The sequence below is a fragment of the Aspergillus chevalieri genome, chromosome 5 (assembly GCF_016861735.1).
Source record: "Aspergillus chevalieri M1 DNA, chromosome 5, nearly complete sequence".
In the NCBI taxonomy this organism is placed as follows: Eukaryota; Fungi; Ascomycota; class Eurotiomycetes; order Eurotiales; family Aspergillaceae; genus Aspergillus; species Aspergillus chevalieri.
In genome coordinates this window covers 3,077,971-3,092,462 of record NC_057366.1, presented here as the reverse complement: position 1 = coordinate 3,092,462, position 14,492 = coordinate 3,077,971, and the positions used below count along the sequence as shown (strand labels likewise).

At 49.2% G+C, this 14,492-nt stretch overlaps 6 protein-coding genes across 6 annotated transcripts; 4 read left to right on the top strand and 2 right to left on the bottom strand.

The window, feature by feature from the left end:
* Positions 1 to 2,492: 2,492 nt before the first annotated feature.
* Positions 2,493 to 2,681, bottom strand: ACHE_51085S (uncharacterized protein; the record flags this gene model as incomplete). The annotated part of the gene is made up of 1 exon (XM_043280873.1): positions 2,493 to 2,681. The coding sequence occupies one exon, from the start codon at positions 2,679 to 2,681 to the stop codon at positions 2,493 to 2,495; it is 189 nt and encodes a 62-aa protein (XP_043138409.1).
* Positions 2,682 to 3,694: 1,013 nt separating this feature from the next.
* On the bottom strand, positions 3,695 to 4,511 carry htz1 (histone H2AZ; the record flags this gene model as incomplete). The annotated part of the gene is made up of 3 exons (XM_043280872.1): positions 3,695 to 3,939; positions 4,030 to 4,099; positions 4,413 to 4,511. 3 exons carry the CDS (start codon positions 4,509 to 4,511, stop codon positions 3,695 to 3,697), a joined length of 414 nt encoding a protein of 137 aa, XP_043138408.1.
* An 814-nt stretch (positions 4,512 to 5,325) lies between these two features.
* Positions 5,326 to 6,073, top strand: ACHE_51083A (PHO88 family protein; the record flags this gene model as incomplete). Its single annotated transcript, XM_043280871.1, has 3 exons — positions 5,326 to 5,342; positions 5,442 to 5,602; positions 5,688 to 6,073. The coding sequence occupies 3 exons, from the start codon at positions 5,326 to 5,328 to the stop codon at positions 6,071 to 6,073; spliced, it is 564 nt and encodes a 187-aa protein (XP_043138407.1).
* Positions 6,074 to 7,317: 1,244 nt separating this feature from the next.
* On the top strand, positions 7,318 to 8,494 carry gpdA (glyceraldehyde 3-phosphate dehydrogenase GpdA; the record flags this gene model as incomplete). The annotated part of the gene is made up of 4 exons (XM_043280870.1): positions 7,318 to 7,329; positions 7,385 to 7,498; positions 7,556 to 8,240; positions 8,295 to 8,494. 4 exons carry the CDS (start codon positions 7,318 to 7,320, stop codon positions 8,492 to 8,494), a joined length of 1,011 nt encoding a protein of 336 aa, XP_043138406.1.
* A 964-nt stretch (positions 8,495 to 9,458) lies between these two features.
* hdaA (histone deacetylase hdaA) lies at positions 9,459 to 12,583 on the top strand (the record flags this gene model as incomplete). The annotated part of the gene is made up of 14 exons (XM_043280869.1): positions 9,459 to 10,083; positions 10,139 to 10,427; positions 10,475 to 10,488; positions 10,537 to 10,675; positions 10,724 to 10,836; positions 10,883 to 11,010; positions 11,058 to 11,268; positions 11,317 to 11,428; positions 11,474 to 11,521; positions 11,567 to 11,630; positions 11,677 to 11,769; positions 11,820 to 11,905; positions 11,957 to 12,036; positions 12,093 to 12,583. The coding sequence occupies 14 exons, from the start codon at positions 9,459 to 9,461 to the stop codon at positions 12,581 to 12,583; spliced, it is 2,493 nt and encodes an 830-aa protein (XP_043138405.1).
* A 1,047-nt stretch (positions 12,584 to 13,630) lies between these two features.
* On the top strand, positions 13,631 to 14,101 carry ACHE_51080A (putative BYS1 domain protein; the record flags this gene model as incomplete). Its single annotated transcript, XM_043280868.1, has 1 exon — positions 13,631 to 14,101. One exon carries the CDS (start codon positions 13,631 to 13,633, stop codon positions 14,099 to 14,101), a length of 471 nt encoding a protein of 156 aa, XP_043138404.1.
* Positions 14,102 to 14,492: the final 391 nt, after the last annotated feature.

The following is a 14,492-nucleotide window of genomic DNA, read 5'->3' as shown; positions in this document are numbered from 1 at the left end:
AAACATACTATACGTTAGTGAAAGCAACTTATTACTCTCATCCTTACTGAGTACATTGTCCACTCTAGCTTCTACAAGGAATGCATAATCCACGACGCTTGCACATTGTGTGTAGCGAAATTCCCCAGAACGAATAATAGGGACTTTAGCAGCGAGTTATAGCAGGGGCCTAGATTTCGACCTATATGGTCAGATTGGCTGTCTACTTCTTTCACGAATCTTGGATGCGAGGTCTGGTTCTATGCCGGTGAGTTCGAGGAAGTGTTCGTCGCGTTTGCCGCTTAGGCGTTTTATTTCGTTGATGAATGCGCGTTTGAGCGCTCTAGTGCCTTGGGATGTAGGAGAGGGGGGGGGGGTTTATATAGTTTAGGGAGGATGATGAAGTGTCGAGGGTAGATGAAAAGAATGTGAACGGTGTCGGGTCTAAATTTGAATAAAAGGATGTTTCTGGTGAGTGCTTGTCAGCCATGGTGAATTGTTTCTTACTTGACTTGAAGGAAGAAAACCTTTAAATACATAATAGTATGTCATGCAGGCATCTCTTGGTGGCCTGAAACCCTAATGCAACTTTGCTCGTCGTCTGTATAGCAAAGTCAGGTATCTTTAAACAATGGCATCAGTACTGCAAATGATGAAGAGACTCCAGAGTGTCCATCAAGATATCCTCGGTTGATTTATCTTTGAGAAGAGGCAATTGAATTTGGATGGTTTGCAATGAGCTATTCACGATAATGCTTTACAGGCACTTCATTGTAGGCTGATTAAGTGATTTGTACCAGTAACTAAGAACATTGCAGCCCACAAATATATTCTTCACAAAAGTTCACAGGATGATTCCTTGAGGAGAAAACACGCAAAATGACAGGGCGAAGAGCTTCTTGATTTTCATCCTCAGCGAGTTGGGTGTAAAGGATGATGGCAGCTTATCTCCTTTCTTGAACCGACCATAGTTGAGCCCATTGCCAGATACCACCTTGTCAAGGCATCTCTTGTTCACGTTGAGAAAAGGTTGGAATACATTTCCGTCCTTTTTTCAAGGTGGCCACTTGCCGAGCAGCACTTTCGCCCTAGCCCCCTGAGAAGATGCGGATTGCTATCAACGCCACGCCGGAGACGCGTGAGTCAATGTAAACAGCGGGAAGCTTCGAGAGGCCAAATATGAGTGAATGGAAGGACCATAGAAGAGATTCCCATTGGGGAGATGCAAGTGAATGCATGGAACACTGTGAACTCTCAATCTTGCGGATATCGCCCCATGTATCCAGGGCTTACTTTGTACAGATAATTCCATCACTGCGGGAGCCCCATTCTGTAATTTGAGGCCCTTGGTTGAGGTGGAATTGTACTACTACAGTAAGACGGAGCGGTAACACCTTGCCCGAGATATCCTAGTAAGCCCAACATCTTCAGGCTTTTAACATTCATCATTACATTTATCCTTATTGCCTGGCTTTTTTAAATAAATATAGGGCCAAGGGATCTGTAACAGTCACATGCAATCCCAAATCTCACAGCCCATTCCATCAGCTACTCATCCAGACCCGGACAAGGAGAATGCTGGTCCGAGGTATTGGCCGGTGACTGAAATTGATAGTATCTTTCCTAAATGGGAACGGACCGCTGCTAGGATTTGGGGGATCTGGATTTCTCGAGGTGGACGCCTTTGCAATGCTGGAGATTTGGAAAAGGTGAGTGAAGAAAACCCTGTGACTGTGTAGTTACGGTCAAGCATTTGGTAGAAAGCCGCTTTGTTGATGAAACCGGCAGATTCAAGATATCTTGTCCAGCTTCGACGAGAATGATGTTGCTATTGTGTCTCTCAGGGATAAGTTCAAGAAGTCCGCCCCGGTTGATGACAAGAATGTATCAAGAAAGACGGCCAACCAGAAAGTTGTACCTGATGTCAGAATGGGGATCTACGACAGCGAAGAACATTCCTCGGTTTTGACTCTTTAACGAAAAAGAGCAATGGAAGCAGTACGGCCTGACCTGCTTCCATTCTGCTCGTCCGCTCGTGATGCAGGAGAATGAGGTTGTTTTGGACACTGGTGAACCACCAGGCATTCACCTTGGCCAGCCCAGCATCAGGGATCTCAAAGCAGCCATCAAGTCCCTTGAAGGAGGGATAAGAAAATACGAAACTCCGGAGCACAGAAACCTGGAGGCTCGGATAAAGCTAGATGCTGACTCTGGAGAGGCTACTGTTACAGATAGTGGACGTCGAGCGTTTGGTGATACGAACAGAATATTGAACACAGCGGAGGGAATCAAAAGAATTCTTCAAAGATACCTCGACCCAAAGAAAGAAACGCTATCTCGAGAAAGTCGTCTACGAGAATGGCCAGCACTAAATACGCTGGCCTCAGGCCCCGGGTAAAACGGGGAAGGATATATCTTCAATTCGGGATTGGCCGTTAATTGAAACTACACCGGATAGAGTATGGGATAGCGAGGTATGTCACCTATGTTATAACAATAACCATACCAAACCTCTAACCCTCAATCGATAGATCTACATGTTCGGCCACGACTTCAGCTGCGTTGATCAGTTCCTCATGCCCCTCGGAAGATTCCCAGAAGAATACGACACCCTCTACAAAACCAACCGGTCCATGAGCACTATACGCGGCCAATATAGCAATCTGCGCCAAATGCGAATCACGCGAGGCCTGGATAGACATGGTAAAATAGTCCCCGTTCCGAACATCGAGCATGCGATTTGTTCACATCGTCGTGAACGCTTTGGTCATTTTGAAGATTTTGGGGGGCTGGTTTTAGATCCGGTTAGACATGTTGCTGGTATGTTGGCCACGGGCGGCGAACGGATGCATAGGGTTGGGCTGTTTCAACGGGTTGATGAGGTGTTTAGGATATTAAGATGGTTCCCGGTGCGATTGATGTGTCTGATGTTGTAGCGTGTTTGGGCACGAAGATACCAAGAAGCTGTGTCCTTGCTTGTGCATCGCTGCGTACCATATATTCAAATTTGGTAAACATATAATACCGTATGGGCATGCACGCTCAACTTAATAAATTATTATCATGAGATATTAATGGCATACGAGCAATTTTGACGACCTTGAAGGTAGGAACGATTCCTGCTATGATATAGATGCGTTCTGCTCGAAATAGGTCGAGATAGGGTTCGAAGAGTACTGGGCCGTACGATTTCACTTCGACTAAGAGACAACACTATCAGGTCATGTTTCAAAATAAAGTATCGAAAGCATTGCCCATTATCAAGTTATACCCCTTTCCCATTTGAGCGCCTGTTTTGTTATTGCCTTGAAGATGAACAGTATGAATGGAGACAAAAGGCAAAAGTACAAATAACTAACGGGGAATAAGACAAATCAAGAGTATAGAAAAAGAATCAAAACTGCAGCGCCATGAGTAGAGAGAAAGCAAAAGATACGGGGATGATACCCGGGATCTTCCGACCATGCCAAATCATGGTCCGATGGTTCTCCTGCCGTGTGGAAGAAGGAAAACCCAGCATTTTTGGGGCGGCCATAGATAACGCTGCTAGTTGTTGCCCCTCAAAACGCCTCCAAATTAAGACCCGGCTCAAAACGTCGCACATAAACCATAGATATCCCAGAGTGCTTTTCCCTTCTTTTCTCCCCTTTTTCATTCGTCATCAAATATCAAACGCCGTACTCGTAGGGTATTCGCCGTATTTCTTTTTTTCTTTTTAGATATCCTTCTTGCCCTTCTTCTGCTCGACCTTCAGCAGCAGCGCACGGTTGATACGAGGCAGAACACCACCAAAGGCGATGGTGGCACGGATCAGGGTGTCCAACTCTTCGTCACCACGGATCGCGAGCTGCAGGTGACGAGGGGTGATACGCTTGACCTTGAGGTCCTTGGCGGCGTTACCCGCGAGTTCCAGGACTTCTGCGGTCAGATATTCAAGGACAGCAGTGACATAAACGGCGGCTAGAGAATGCTTGTCAGCGATCGCGCATATACAGAGGACAGGTCTGGAAGAGGGAACAGTCGCGTTTTAGAGGGGGAGGGAAGACTAACCCTTGGCACCAACGCGCATCTTGTTTTGGGTATTGTTCTTCAAGAAACGCTTAACACGACCGCAAGGGAACTGTAGATCAATGGCGTTAGCTTGAGTCTTCTTGGGGCATGAAAAGTAGACAAAGCAGTAATCGTGTCGCCGGCAGCATCGGATGGATGGTTAGACAAGGCAGCGCGGCCGTGAAATAAGGCTGCACTTTCCACAGCGAAGAAAATTCACCAACAACAGCGACTTGGAATTTTCAACGCGTTTTTCCCTTTTTCAGATCACGTCACACTTGTCGTACATCCGCACCGAATCGCCAGCGACACGAAAAAAAAAATAAAAAGCAGCGATGTCGACCAAAGGCAAAGCACAAAAGCGAAAAAAAAATTGCACCGACCTGCAGGCCAGCCTTTGCGCTGTGGGACTTTTGAGTCTTCCCCGCAGACTCCTTGGAACCGCCCTTTCCACCAATCGACTTTCCCTTTCCACCGGGCATCTTGAAAAAGTGTCGAGAATAAGAGTCGCAGCGATATGAAGTCGCGTCAGATGAAGATTGAAGGCGATACGGCGTGGGTGTGGAGCTTGAGCGAACGGATTAGCGGGAGGGCACGCGCGTTGTTGATGGATGGAAGAAGTGAGAAATGTTAGACATCCCCGTCGCTAAAGACCCGTCGAGCGTGGAGCGGCGCTAATCCCGATTCGGAAACCAGCTCACTCGGCCACAATCTCGAGCATACAAGACGATGCCTGATGGCGAGCGACCACCACAAGAAGGACAGATGAATATGCTGTTGTCTGTTAGTTTTTCACTGGAAGAAGAGTTAGTCCAAGTCTGAGAGTAGATAATGGGTTAGTCAAGTCCACAGGCCATGTCAACCTGCCATGTCTGGAGTCTGCCACTCAGTTATGCTGCGACTCTCGACCATATATGGCCTGAATAATACTGCAAACTCTGGAATACTGGTTTGCAGCAGTCACAATCATCATATCATTTGTTTAGACTCTCTGAAAGTGGACTGCGAGCCTGCGTTCAGTCAAGATCAAGGGCCATTGTGTTGTTGACGAGGAACACTGCGGTGCAGCAAAACTGGCCGTCGAAGTCACGTGGTATTAACACCTAAGGCATAAATTCTGTCACGTGACCGCGCACCTTTCAGGCCAGCTGTTCGACTTCCGGGGACTCCAGTTCCACGGCCCTACAAATTTTGTCCCTGCGCGCGACTTCTTTGTTCCAGTTTCCCAGGTCCGGTCTTGATTGTGTTTCGGTTGTTTCGTCTTTTGTCCAAGGGTCTTTCATCTTAATCGCCAAAATGGTGTCGCCTCAAGTGTAAGTCATTGTCTCGTCGGATTATTTTCGCGTCGCGGTGGTCATGATGGCAGCTTCTCTTTGTAGTGACTTTGGCTAACTGAATCTGCTGCGATGTAGAACCAACATGGCTGTCATCCTTGTGATGATGCAGCTGGCCAAGAAGATTCCGTTCGAGAACCCGGAGATTCTGATGATGGTCCGGGGGTTGTACGTCTTGTCCAACTTGATCATTTTGAGCATTTACCTCTTTACGCAAAAGAAGATCAATACGAAGAAGGGTACGAGGCCGTCATCGCTTTCTCTGCGATTGTTACAAAATCCGATCCTCCGTACAATTGACTAACCTAACACTTACTCGTCCAGACATGACGACCCTCAAATACGTCGAACCCGCTCCGATGGGTAGCGGCGAGGAACCCCGTCCCGTGACGACGACCAACATGGACTACGACAAGTCGCAGCTGCGCCAGCTGATCAAGAGCCAGTTGATGGGCGTTGGCATGATGGGCGTGATGCACCTGTACTTCAAGTACACCAACCCGCTGCTGATCCAGTCGATCATCCCGCTCAAGAGCGCTCTCGAGTCGAACCTGGTCAAGATCCACGTTTTCGGCAAGCCGGCCACCGGTGACCTGCAGCGGCCGTTCAAGGCTGGCAACAGCTTCATGAACCAGGGCCAGGTCAAGAGCGACAAGGCGTCTGTTGAGCAGGCGGAGAAGAACTGGCGTGGTGGTGTCAAGGAGGAGTAAACGTGATGAAATGCTATGATTTCGCTATGTGGGGGATACTTTGCATTCTGGGTTGGGAGGATTGATATAAAAGAGCATATTCTTGTATACATAGATAATTGAGCCGTGGGGAGCATCTGGCTGTCGCTTGGGATGATATTCTACAGTAATCTGATTCTTATCCTGACTCGAGGATTCACACCGAGGCTGATCAGGTGATACCAAAGCGGGAGGACTTGTTAGTCTCTACTGTGGGGAAGAACGTTCTCGTAGGTACCAGACGATGGTCAGGGCCTTTCGTCTCAGCACTAAGTGTTCGGCACGGCTTTATATTCTACGCAGTGTACATGGCAACTGCATCCTTCCGCACTCAATTGAGCACATATGCCATAGAGATATATACTAGTATATACTCACCTGAAGACGGTTGATTTCAAATCAAATAAACATCCCAAAACGGCGACAAAAGAAGCGTCCACATGATCGCAGCCGGTGAATCTTTCTGGAGAGCCAAGCTTTGCTGCAACCCCGGCCTGGACCCGGAGCGGAAGAATGTGTTCCCAGGCAAGGATTAATATTCCGGTGATGCAGAGTTGTCGGGAATAACTTGTATCCGGTGCCGGAGCCGAAAGCGGCTGCCCCTCCAAGTTCACCGGAATAATAATGGTGGGATGGAGGGGGAGTTCTGTTACTGATGGAAACCATCCCGTTACATCATCTTCCATTGTACTCAGAATAGTATAGAGTAGTACGTCTTCCGTATTGCTAGATTCCCCGGAATCACAGAAGGAACAATTCGGAGTCTCCAGTCCCTTAAACACCCTATAGCCTAGGCAAACAGGACAATCACGATATACCTCGTGCCGGACGAAAATCTGGCAAAACATTCATGAGTAAATCTGTAGCGTATCATTGGCCGATGCTCGGCTGCCAGGTCCCCCCAAATATCGTCGACTCCTGCTTTGCCCGGTGTCTGAAACCGGAAGGCTGCTGCTGTGGTGTTTGCCCCGTCTGTCCGCCCGGTGTAGCTGTTCGATGTTAGAATCGTTGCGTCAGTAACCGCCCCCCCTCTTCCGTTACTTTTCTACCTGCTTCTTCCTCCTCTCCTCTCTTCTTTTTTTCACATCTTCTCATCACGCTTTTATCTATCTATCTCTGTACCTAGTACTCGTGAGTTATCATTATCCATTCTTCCTTGGTTGAAGAGGCTCTACTTTATCGTTATCTCTTACTGACAGCTACCCCGCTACAGACATTTATTCACAATGGCCCCTAAGGTATGCGACAGGATCATCGATTGAACACTCCTCGATAAATACTTATACAATCCAGGTTGGTATCAACGGCTTCGGTCGTATTGGACGTATTGTCTTCCGTAACGCCATCAACCGTGATGACGTCGAGGTTGTTGCCGTCAACGACCCCTTCATCGAGACCACCTACGCTGTATGTCTACACACAACAATGAAGGAATGAAGAGCAACAAGTTAACCCCCCCCCCAGGCCTACATGCTCAAGTATGACAGCACCCACGGTCAGTTCAAGGGTACCGTCGAGGTCGACGCCCAGGGCCTCATCGTCAACGGCAAGAAGATCCGCTTCTTTGCTGAGAAGGACCCCGCCGCCATCCCCTGGGCTGAGACCGGTGCCTCCTACATCGTCGAGTCCACCGGTGTCTTCACCACCACCGAGAAGGCCTCTGCCCACTTGAAGGGTGGTGCCAAGAAGGTTGTCATCTCCGCTCCCTCCGCTGACGCCCCCATGTTTGTCATGGGTGTCAACAACACCGAGTACAAGCAGGACGTCAACGTCCTCTCCAACGCCTCCTGCACCACCAACTGCCTGGCTCCCCTTGCCAAGGTCATCAACGACAAGTTCGGTATTGTCGAGGGTCTCATGACCACCGTCCACTCCTACACCGCTACCCAGAAGGTCGTCGACGCTCCCTCCGCCAAGGACTGGCGTGGTGGCCGTACTGCGGCCCAGAACATCATCCCCTCCTCCACCGGTGCCGCCAAGGCCGTCGGCAAGGTCATCCCTACCCTCAACGGCAAGCTCACCGGTATGGCCATGCGTGTGCCTACCCCCAACGTCTCCGTCGTTGACCTCACCTGCCGTATCGAGAAGGGTGCCTCGTACGAGGAGATCAAGCAGGCCGTCAAGGATGCCTCCAACGGCGAGCTCAAGGGTAAGGCACCTTCCAATTGTTGATAAAAAGGATTATGCTAATTCAAAAAAACAGGCATTCTTTCCTTCACCGAGGACGACATTGTCTCCTCCGACCTGAACGGTGACGACCACTCCTCCATCTTTGACGCCAAGGCCGGTATCGCCCTCAACCCCAACTTCATCAAGCTCGTCTCCTGGTACGACAACGAGTGGGGTTACTCCCGCCGTGTCGTTGACCTCATCTCCTACATCTCCAAGGTCGACGGCCAGTAGGAATCAGGACGGAGCTCCGGGTGGAAGAGTCTTCTCTAAATGCAATAACACGACAGTCGCTCAACCTATGATATCTCCCCTGGATCGCATGTAGGTGTCGCGGAAAAAGCGCCCTGCGGATTTTGGATACTGGGTGGTTTGCTGAGCTTTGAAACGATCTAAATTGCTGGAGGACTCATAGATTTATTTAAAAGCATATGAATGACGTACTCTAATGAACGATTCAAATACCTTTTTTGTAGCTCTTCTACTCTTTAAACTCTAGTCGTAGTTATGGCCATGAAGCCTGTGATTGGCTCCGGCTTGGGCGGCGAACATTCGGCCAGAGTTGTCGGCGTCAAGGAAGCTGGAAATGTAAACTTCTCAATTACGGCAGCTCATTAGAATTGAGAGAGTCTTTTGCTAAAGGTTGAGGTAAGATATGATACATCCTGGTTCTGTTATGTGGTAGTGGATTTGCAACCAAGTCACGTGGAATGGGAGTTAGGTGGACCAACACTCTGGAGCTCCATCGATCCAGCAAGCCTATCTTTCCCTCCTCTGAACCATGCCTATGTCCAGACTTACCAGGTGATATTTGTTCTGATATATTCAAACGTTCAGATTTAAAGATTATAACTATCTACTCGCGTTATTGCCCCTGATTCATTCTGTTTGTCAGGGTCTCGAGTGTAGTGCCATCTATTCACCTAGCTACTGAACAACGTCACGACACGCCCGATTTATCCTATTGATCTGCTGTCACGATTTTGAATATCTGGAATCTCTTCTACGCAACTTATCCGTCTAATCAAACATTTCACCAGCGCCCTTGAGATACGCTCTCAGGGTCCCAACAACACCATCATCAAATTAACCATTTCTCTGCACCGGCCATGACCCGTTAATCTCACGAACCTCGTGGCCTAGGGAAAGCAAAGCAAAAGAGACGCGACGCGTTGGGACTTGATCCAACTCGATCCCAATGGCCATGGAAGACGATGAGGACATCGTCATGCGGGACGCCAGCTCCCACCCAATGGCACTACCTCATCAACTGGCTACGGCTAGCGCGAGCAGACAATCTCTGCCTCCGCATCTGAACGGGAGTGCGGATCCTTCACTTGCGCCGTCGATACTGGCGCAGGGGATGAGGATCCCGCTAACACCGCGGCCGGGCAGTGTGCCGGCGACGGGAACGTCTGCGATGGGGCCTGTGCCGGTTGCTGGCCCTGGGCTTGGTCATCCGGCTGAGGCGCCTGGTTTTAGGGAGGAGAGCCCTATGGAAGCAAACTCTGACTGGTCGGACGAAGAGGCTGCGGCTCATGTTGGCATTCCGCTTGCTGGTCTATCTTCGGGGCTGTGCTATGATGTGCAGATGCGGTATCATTGTGAAGTGCGGCCGACGGCGGACGTGCATCCGGAGGATCCGCGGAGAATCTATTATATCTACAAGGAGCTATGTCGAGCTGGACTTGTTGATGATCCGGAGTCGTCGAGGCCGCTTGTTTCGAGGCCACTGAAGAGGATTAATGCGCGCAATGCTACCGAGGAGGAGGTTTCGCTTGTTCATACGCCGGATCATTTTGCGTTTGTGGAGAGCACTAAGGGTACTTCCCTTTATACTTTCTGGTCTGGTTTGAGTTCGCAAACTAACGGTGGTAGATATGTCTGACGATGAACTTATTGCATTGGAGCATACGCGTGATTCAATCTATTTCAACAAGCTTACCTTTGCTTCGTCACTTCTGTCCGTGGGAGGTGCAATTGAGACATGTCTTGCCGTTGCTACTCGCAAGGTGAAGAACGCAATCGCTGTCATCCGGCCACCCGGGCACCATGCAGAACATGACAAGACCATGGGATTCTGTCTGTTTAACAACGTCTCGGTCGCTGCGCGAGTTTGTCAGAAACAGTTGGGAGATAGTTGTCGGAAGATCATGATTCTGGATTGGTAAGCACTTTACTTTGTAGTCTGGCTACAGTTGCTGATAGGCTCAGGGATGTCCATCATGGTAAATACTAGTTACGCTGGTAAAAAGAGCTCCACTTACACATCATAGGAAACGGTATACAAAAAGCGTTCTACGACGACCCCAATGTCCTCTATATCTCTCTACACGTTTATCAAGATGGGAGATTCTACCCCGGAGGCGACGAAGGTGATTTGGATCACTGCGGTACTGGAGCTGGTGTTGGGAGGTGAGCGTTTTCAAAACTCGATTATTTACGTTTGGCTAACATGAATAGAAACGTCAACATTCCATGGCCAAGCCAGGGTATGGGCGATGGCGACTACATGTATGCTTTTCAGCAAGTCGTTATGCCTATTGCACATGAGTTTAATCCCGATTTGGTCATCAGTGGGTATCCTACAATGTATGACAGATCATATGCTAACCTATACAGTTGCTTCTGGTTTCGACGCAGCTGTTGGTGACGAGCTTGGTGGTTGCTTCGTAACACCATCTTGCTACGCCCACATGACGCATATGCTCATGGGTCTTGCTAATGGCAAAGTTTCTGTCTGTTTAGAGGTTTGCCCCCCGCGCTCACCATTGATTGTCTAGTCTGACATGAACAGGGTGGTTACAACTTCCGATCCATCTCTAAATCTGCACTCGCAGTCACGAAAACGCTCATGGGCGAGCCGCCCGACCGTCTTCTCTCAACATCGCCGTCGGACCTTGCTGCAAGCACTGTCCGGCACGTTATGATGGCACAGTCCCGTTACTGGCGGTGCATGTATCCGAAGGAACCACAGGAATTGAGTCTCTGGACTGATAGGCTACATGGTATGGTTGGCAAGATTTTAGCGATGACCTGCTAGCTAATCGGTTTAGACATAATTCGCCAGTACCAGTCGAAGCAGCTGTATGATAACTTCAAACTCACGCCGCTGTACATTTACCGGACGGCTATTTCGAAGTCGTTTGAGAATCAGGTTTTGGCAAGGTATTTCAGTTCCCTAAGGTTGTCGATGTAGGCTAACTTGTGCAGCTCGAATTATAACAAACAAACACCGCTTCTAGTCATTTTCCATGACCCGTAAGACCCCTACCACCAAACCGGAATCCTATCTAACAAGCACAGACCTGAAATAATGGGCCTCCCCCATCCAACAACCAACAAACTGGAAGCCCACAACTGCTGGCTTGTATGTCACCTCGCCCCAACATTGTATGGTGTGCTAACAAGACAAGGCTGATGTTGTCAAGGAGTATGTCGGGTGGGCCATTGGAAAGGGCTATGCTGTGATTGACGTGAATGTTCCAAAACATGTCACTAATGAACCTGTACGTTTGATGGTTATTGGGATATGTGGTTTCTTGCTAAGTATGTACAGGTAACTGGCAAATACGAAGACGAGGATGAAAGCCGGCCTACCGCGACGGAGGAATTGGCGGGGTACTTGTGGGATAATTATATCGAGTATGCCATTTATCACGGGCTGGAAAGCATGGCCAGAAGCTGACGGGATAGACCCAACGAAGCGACCGAGATCTTCTTCATCGGCATGGGCAATGCCTTTTACGGTGTCGCGAACTTGTTGATCAACCGAGGTACGCAACGGGAACACCACACAACACAATCCGGAAATAGCTAACCCCAACTACAGAAACCCTCTACCAACGCGTGAATGGAGTAGTCTCCTTTGTCGCCGAGAACCCTGTCCGCGCGATAGCTTCGCATACACAAGTCTGGCTCTCGCGATGGTATAAAGATGTATGTCCCCCAGTCATTCTCTCCCCGACTCGTTCCCCATCCAGTGACTCTCCTCAGCTAACAAAGCAGAACTCTCTTGTTTTTGTGTCTCACACCCACGGCGTCTGGAACAACGTCGAGACGCGCCGCAAGCCATCAAAACGCTACGGCCACCTTATCCAGTCACCGACATCGGGACTCAGCGAGATGCTTATGCATCATCGGGAGGATGTGTTCAAGTGGATTGAGGATCGAGCGGATGAAGAGGAGAGTGAGGAGGAGGAGGAAGAAGAAGAAGAAGAGGAACAGGAACAGGAACAAGAGCAAAGGAGGAAGAGTCAGAGTCAGAGTCAGGGTGGGAGTAAGAGTCGGTCGCCGGTGAAGAGGGTGGCGGCAGGTGAGTAGCGAGTATAGTGTGATCGGTTATAAATGGGGTTGTGTTGTGTTATGTTGCTATAGTTGTAAATGCTGGGTGTAAGAGATCTTTTTTTAGAATACAAGGACAAGCACAGTACAGCACCTAGTTCATGCACGTCGCCCCGCCATATCATACCTATTGTTAGCTATTGGTCAATTGCAGCCGGTTTATCCGTCCATTCCAATCCATCGTATGTCGGATGGAAAACCTCCGAGGACGTTGCATTGCATTACACTACATTACATCGCATCGCGTTGCATTAGCCGGACAGCAGGGGACAGAAATACGAGAATGTCTCACTTGCTGTCCTTCACTTGCTCCGTAGTACTGCAGTAGAAATCTGCAGGGTCCGGGTACGTCCGTCTCCGTACAAAGCTGATCAACTGACATCTGACAATTCCATGGTCCGGTCCTCCGCACGATACGAGATCGCCGATCTGATATTCATGTTTCCGGTGGTTAACCCCGGTGTCCATACCCGTAGTCCGTAGCCGTAGGGCTAAGTACCATGTTTTTTCGTCTGCGATACGAGTGTCACTATCTTTATATAGCACGGATGGAAGGATACCCCCGGATTTCCTTGTTTCGTTTCTATTGGTAACAAGCGAGCGGGATGTCTCAGTTGCTGGCACCATCCATCATCCGTCTATCTTTCGACTGGACTAGACTAGACTAGTATTGGGATACAGGTTTGTGAGTGCTTGGCGGAGGCGAAAATGTCCATTGTGGGAATAGTTTGGAGACATGCATGCGTTTAGATGATGAGGGTTGTCGGGATTGAGCGACGGGATACGATATGTGGGGATAGGGTTGCCTGATGCGGTTTTGGTTGGATGGATGTCGAGTTCATACCAGTATAGATGGTGATTACTAGCTAGGATGTACTCCGTACTCCGTACTCTTATACGAAGGGAAGGGAAGGTATATAAGCACCCTCGAGTCCTCCCTAACCCAGGTATTATCCTCATCAATCTCAATCTCCATCAATTTAGTCTACTTTCCAAAACACAACCAACCAGCCACAAACAACCAAAATGCACCTTCTCAAAAGCCTCACCCCCTTCGCCCTCCTAGCAACCACCGCCTCCGCCGTCGGCAACGCCATCGTCACAAACAACTGCAAAGACCCCATCTACCTCTGGTCCGTCGGCTCCTCCGTCTCCCCGAAACACACAATCCCCTCCGGTGCCAACTACACCGAGCCCTTCCGCCACGACGACACCTCCGGCGGCATCGCGCTGAAGATCACGCGTACGGACAACGGGCTATACGATGGGAGTGCGCAGTTGACGTACTCGTACAGTTTGGATGGGGAGCAGGTGTGGTATGATTTGTCGAGTGTGTTTGGGGATGCGTTTGCAGGGGATGCTGTTGTTGTGAAGCCGGAGAGTGAGGGCTGTGGGAGTATTTGTTGGGCTGAGGGGAGTACGCCTGGGGGTAGTCAGGTGAAGGTTTGTGATGCGGAGGGGGATGTTGGGTTGGTTGTTTGTGCGGAGGGGTGCTAAATGACCTTTGGTGAGATGAGTGGGTTGAATGGGGGTTATGGTGAAAGAGTTGGTGAGTCGAACGGTTGAGTGGCTGGGTATGAGACGGGAAAGGAAAAGGGATATGTTAATTGTTTATGTGTTATGTACTTGGTCAAAATGGTTTACGTTGATGTGTGTTTTGTTTTTCTTTTTATATGCAAATGTATACGAACTTTTACCCTAAGCCACTTGAGTCTTATAGATACAGGCCAGTCATACTGCCATCATGTATCTGTACTATGAAGTGATCATGTTTTCAACTCTCCAGTTCAGACATGTCCATGTTCAATAATGATGATAGAAGAAGGCTTATCTCCCAGATAGAGAAAGCCCACCCACGGAACGAAATGAGGTTTTCGATATCCCCCCT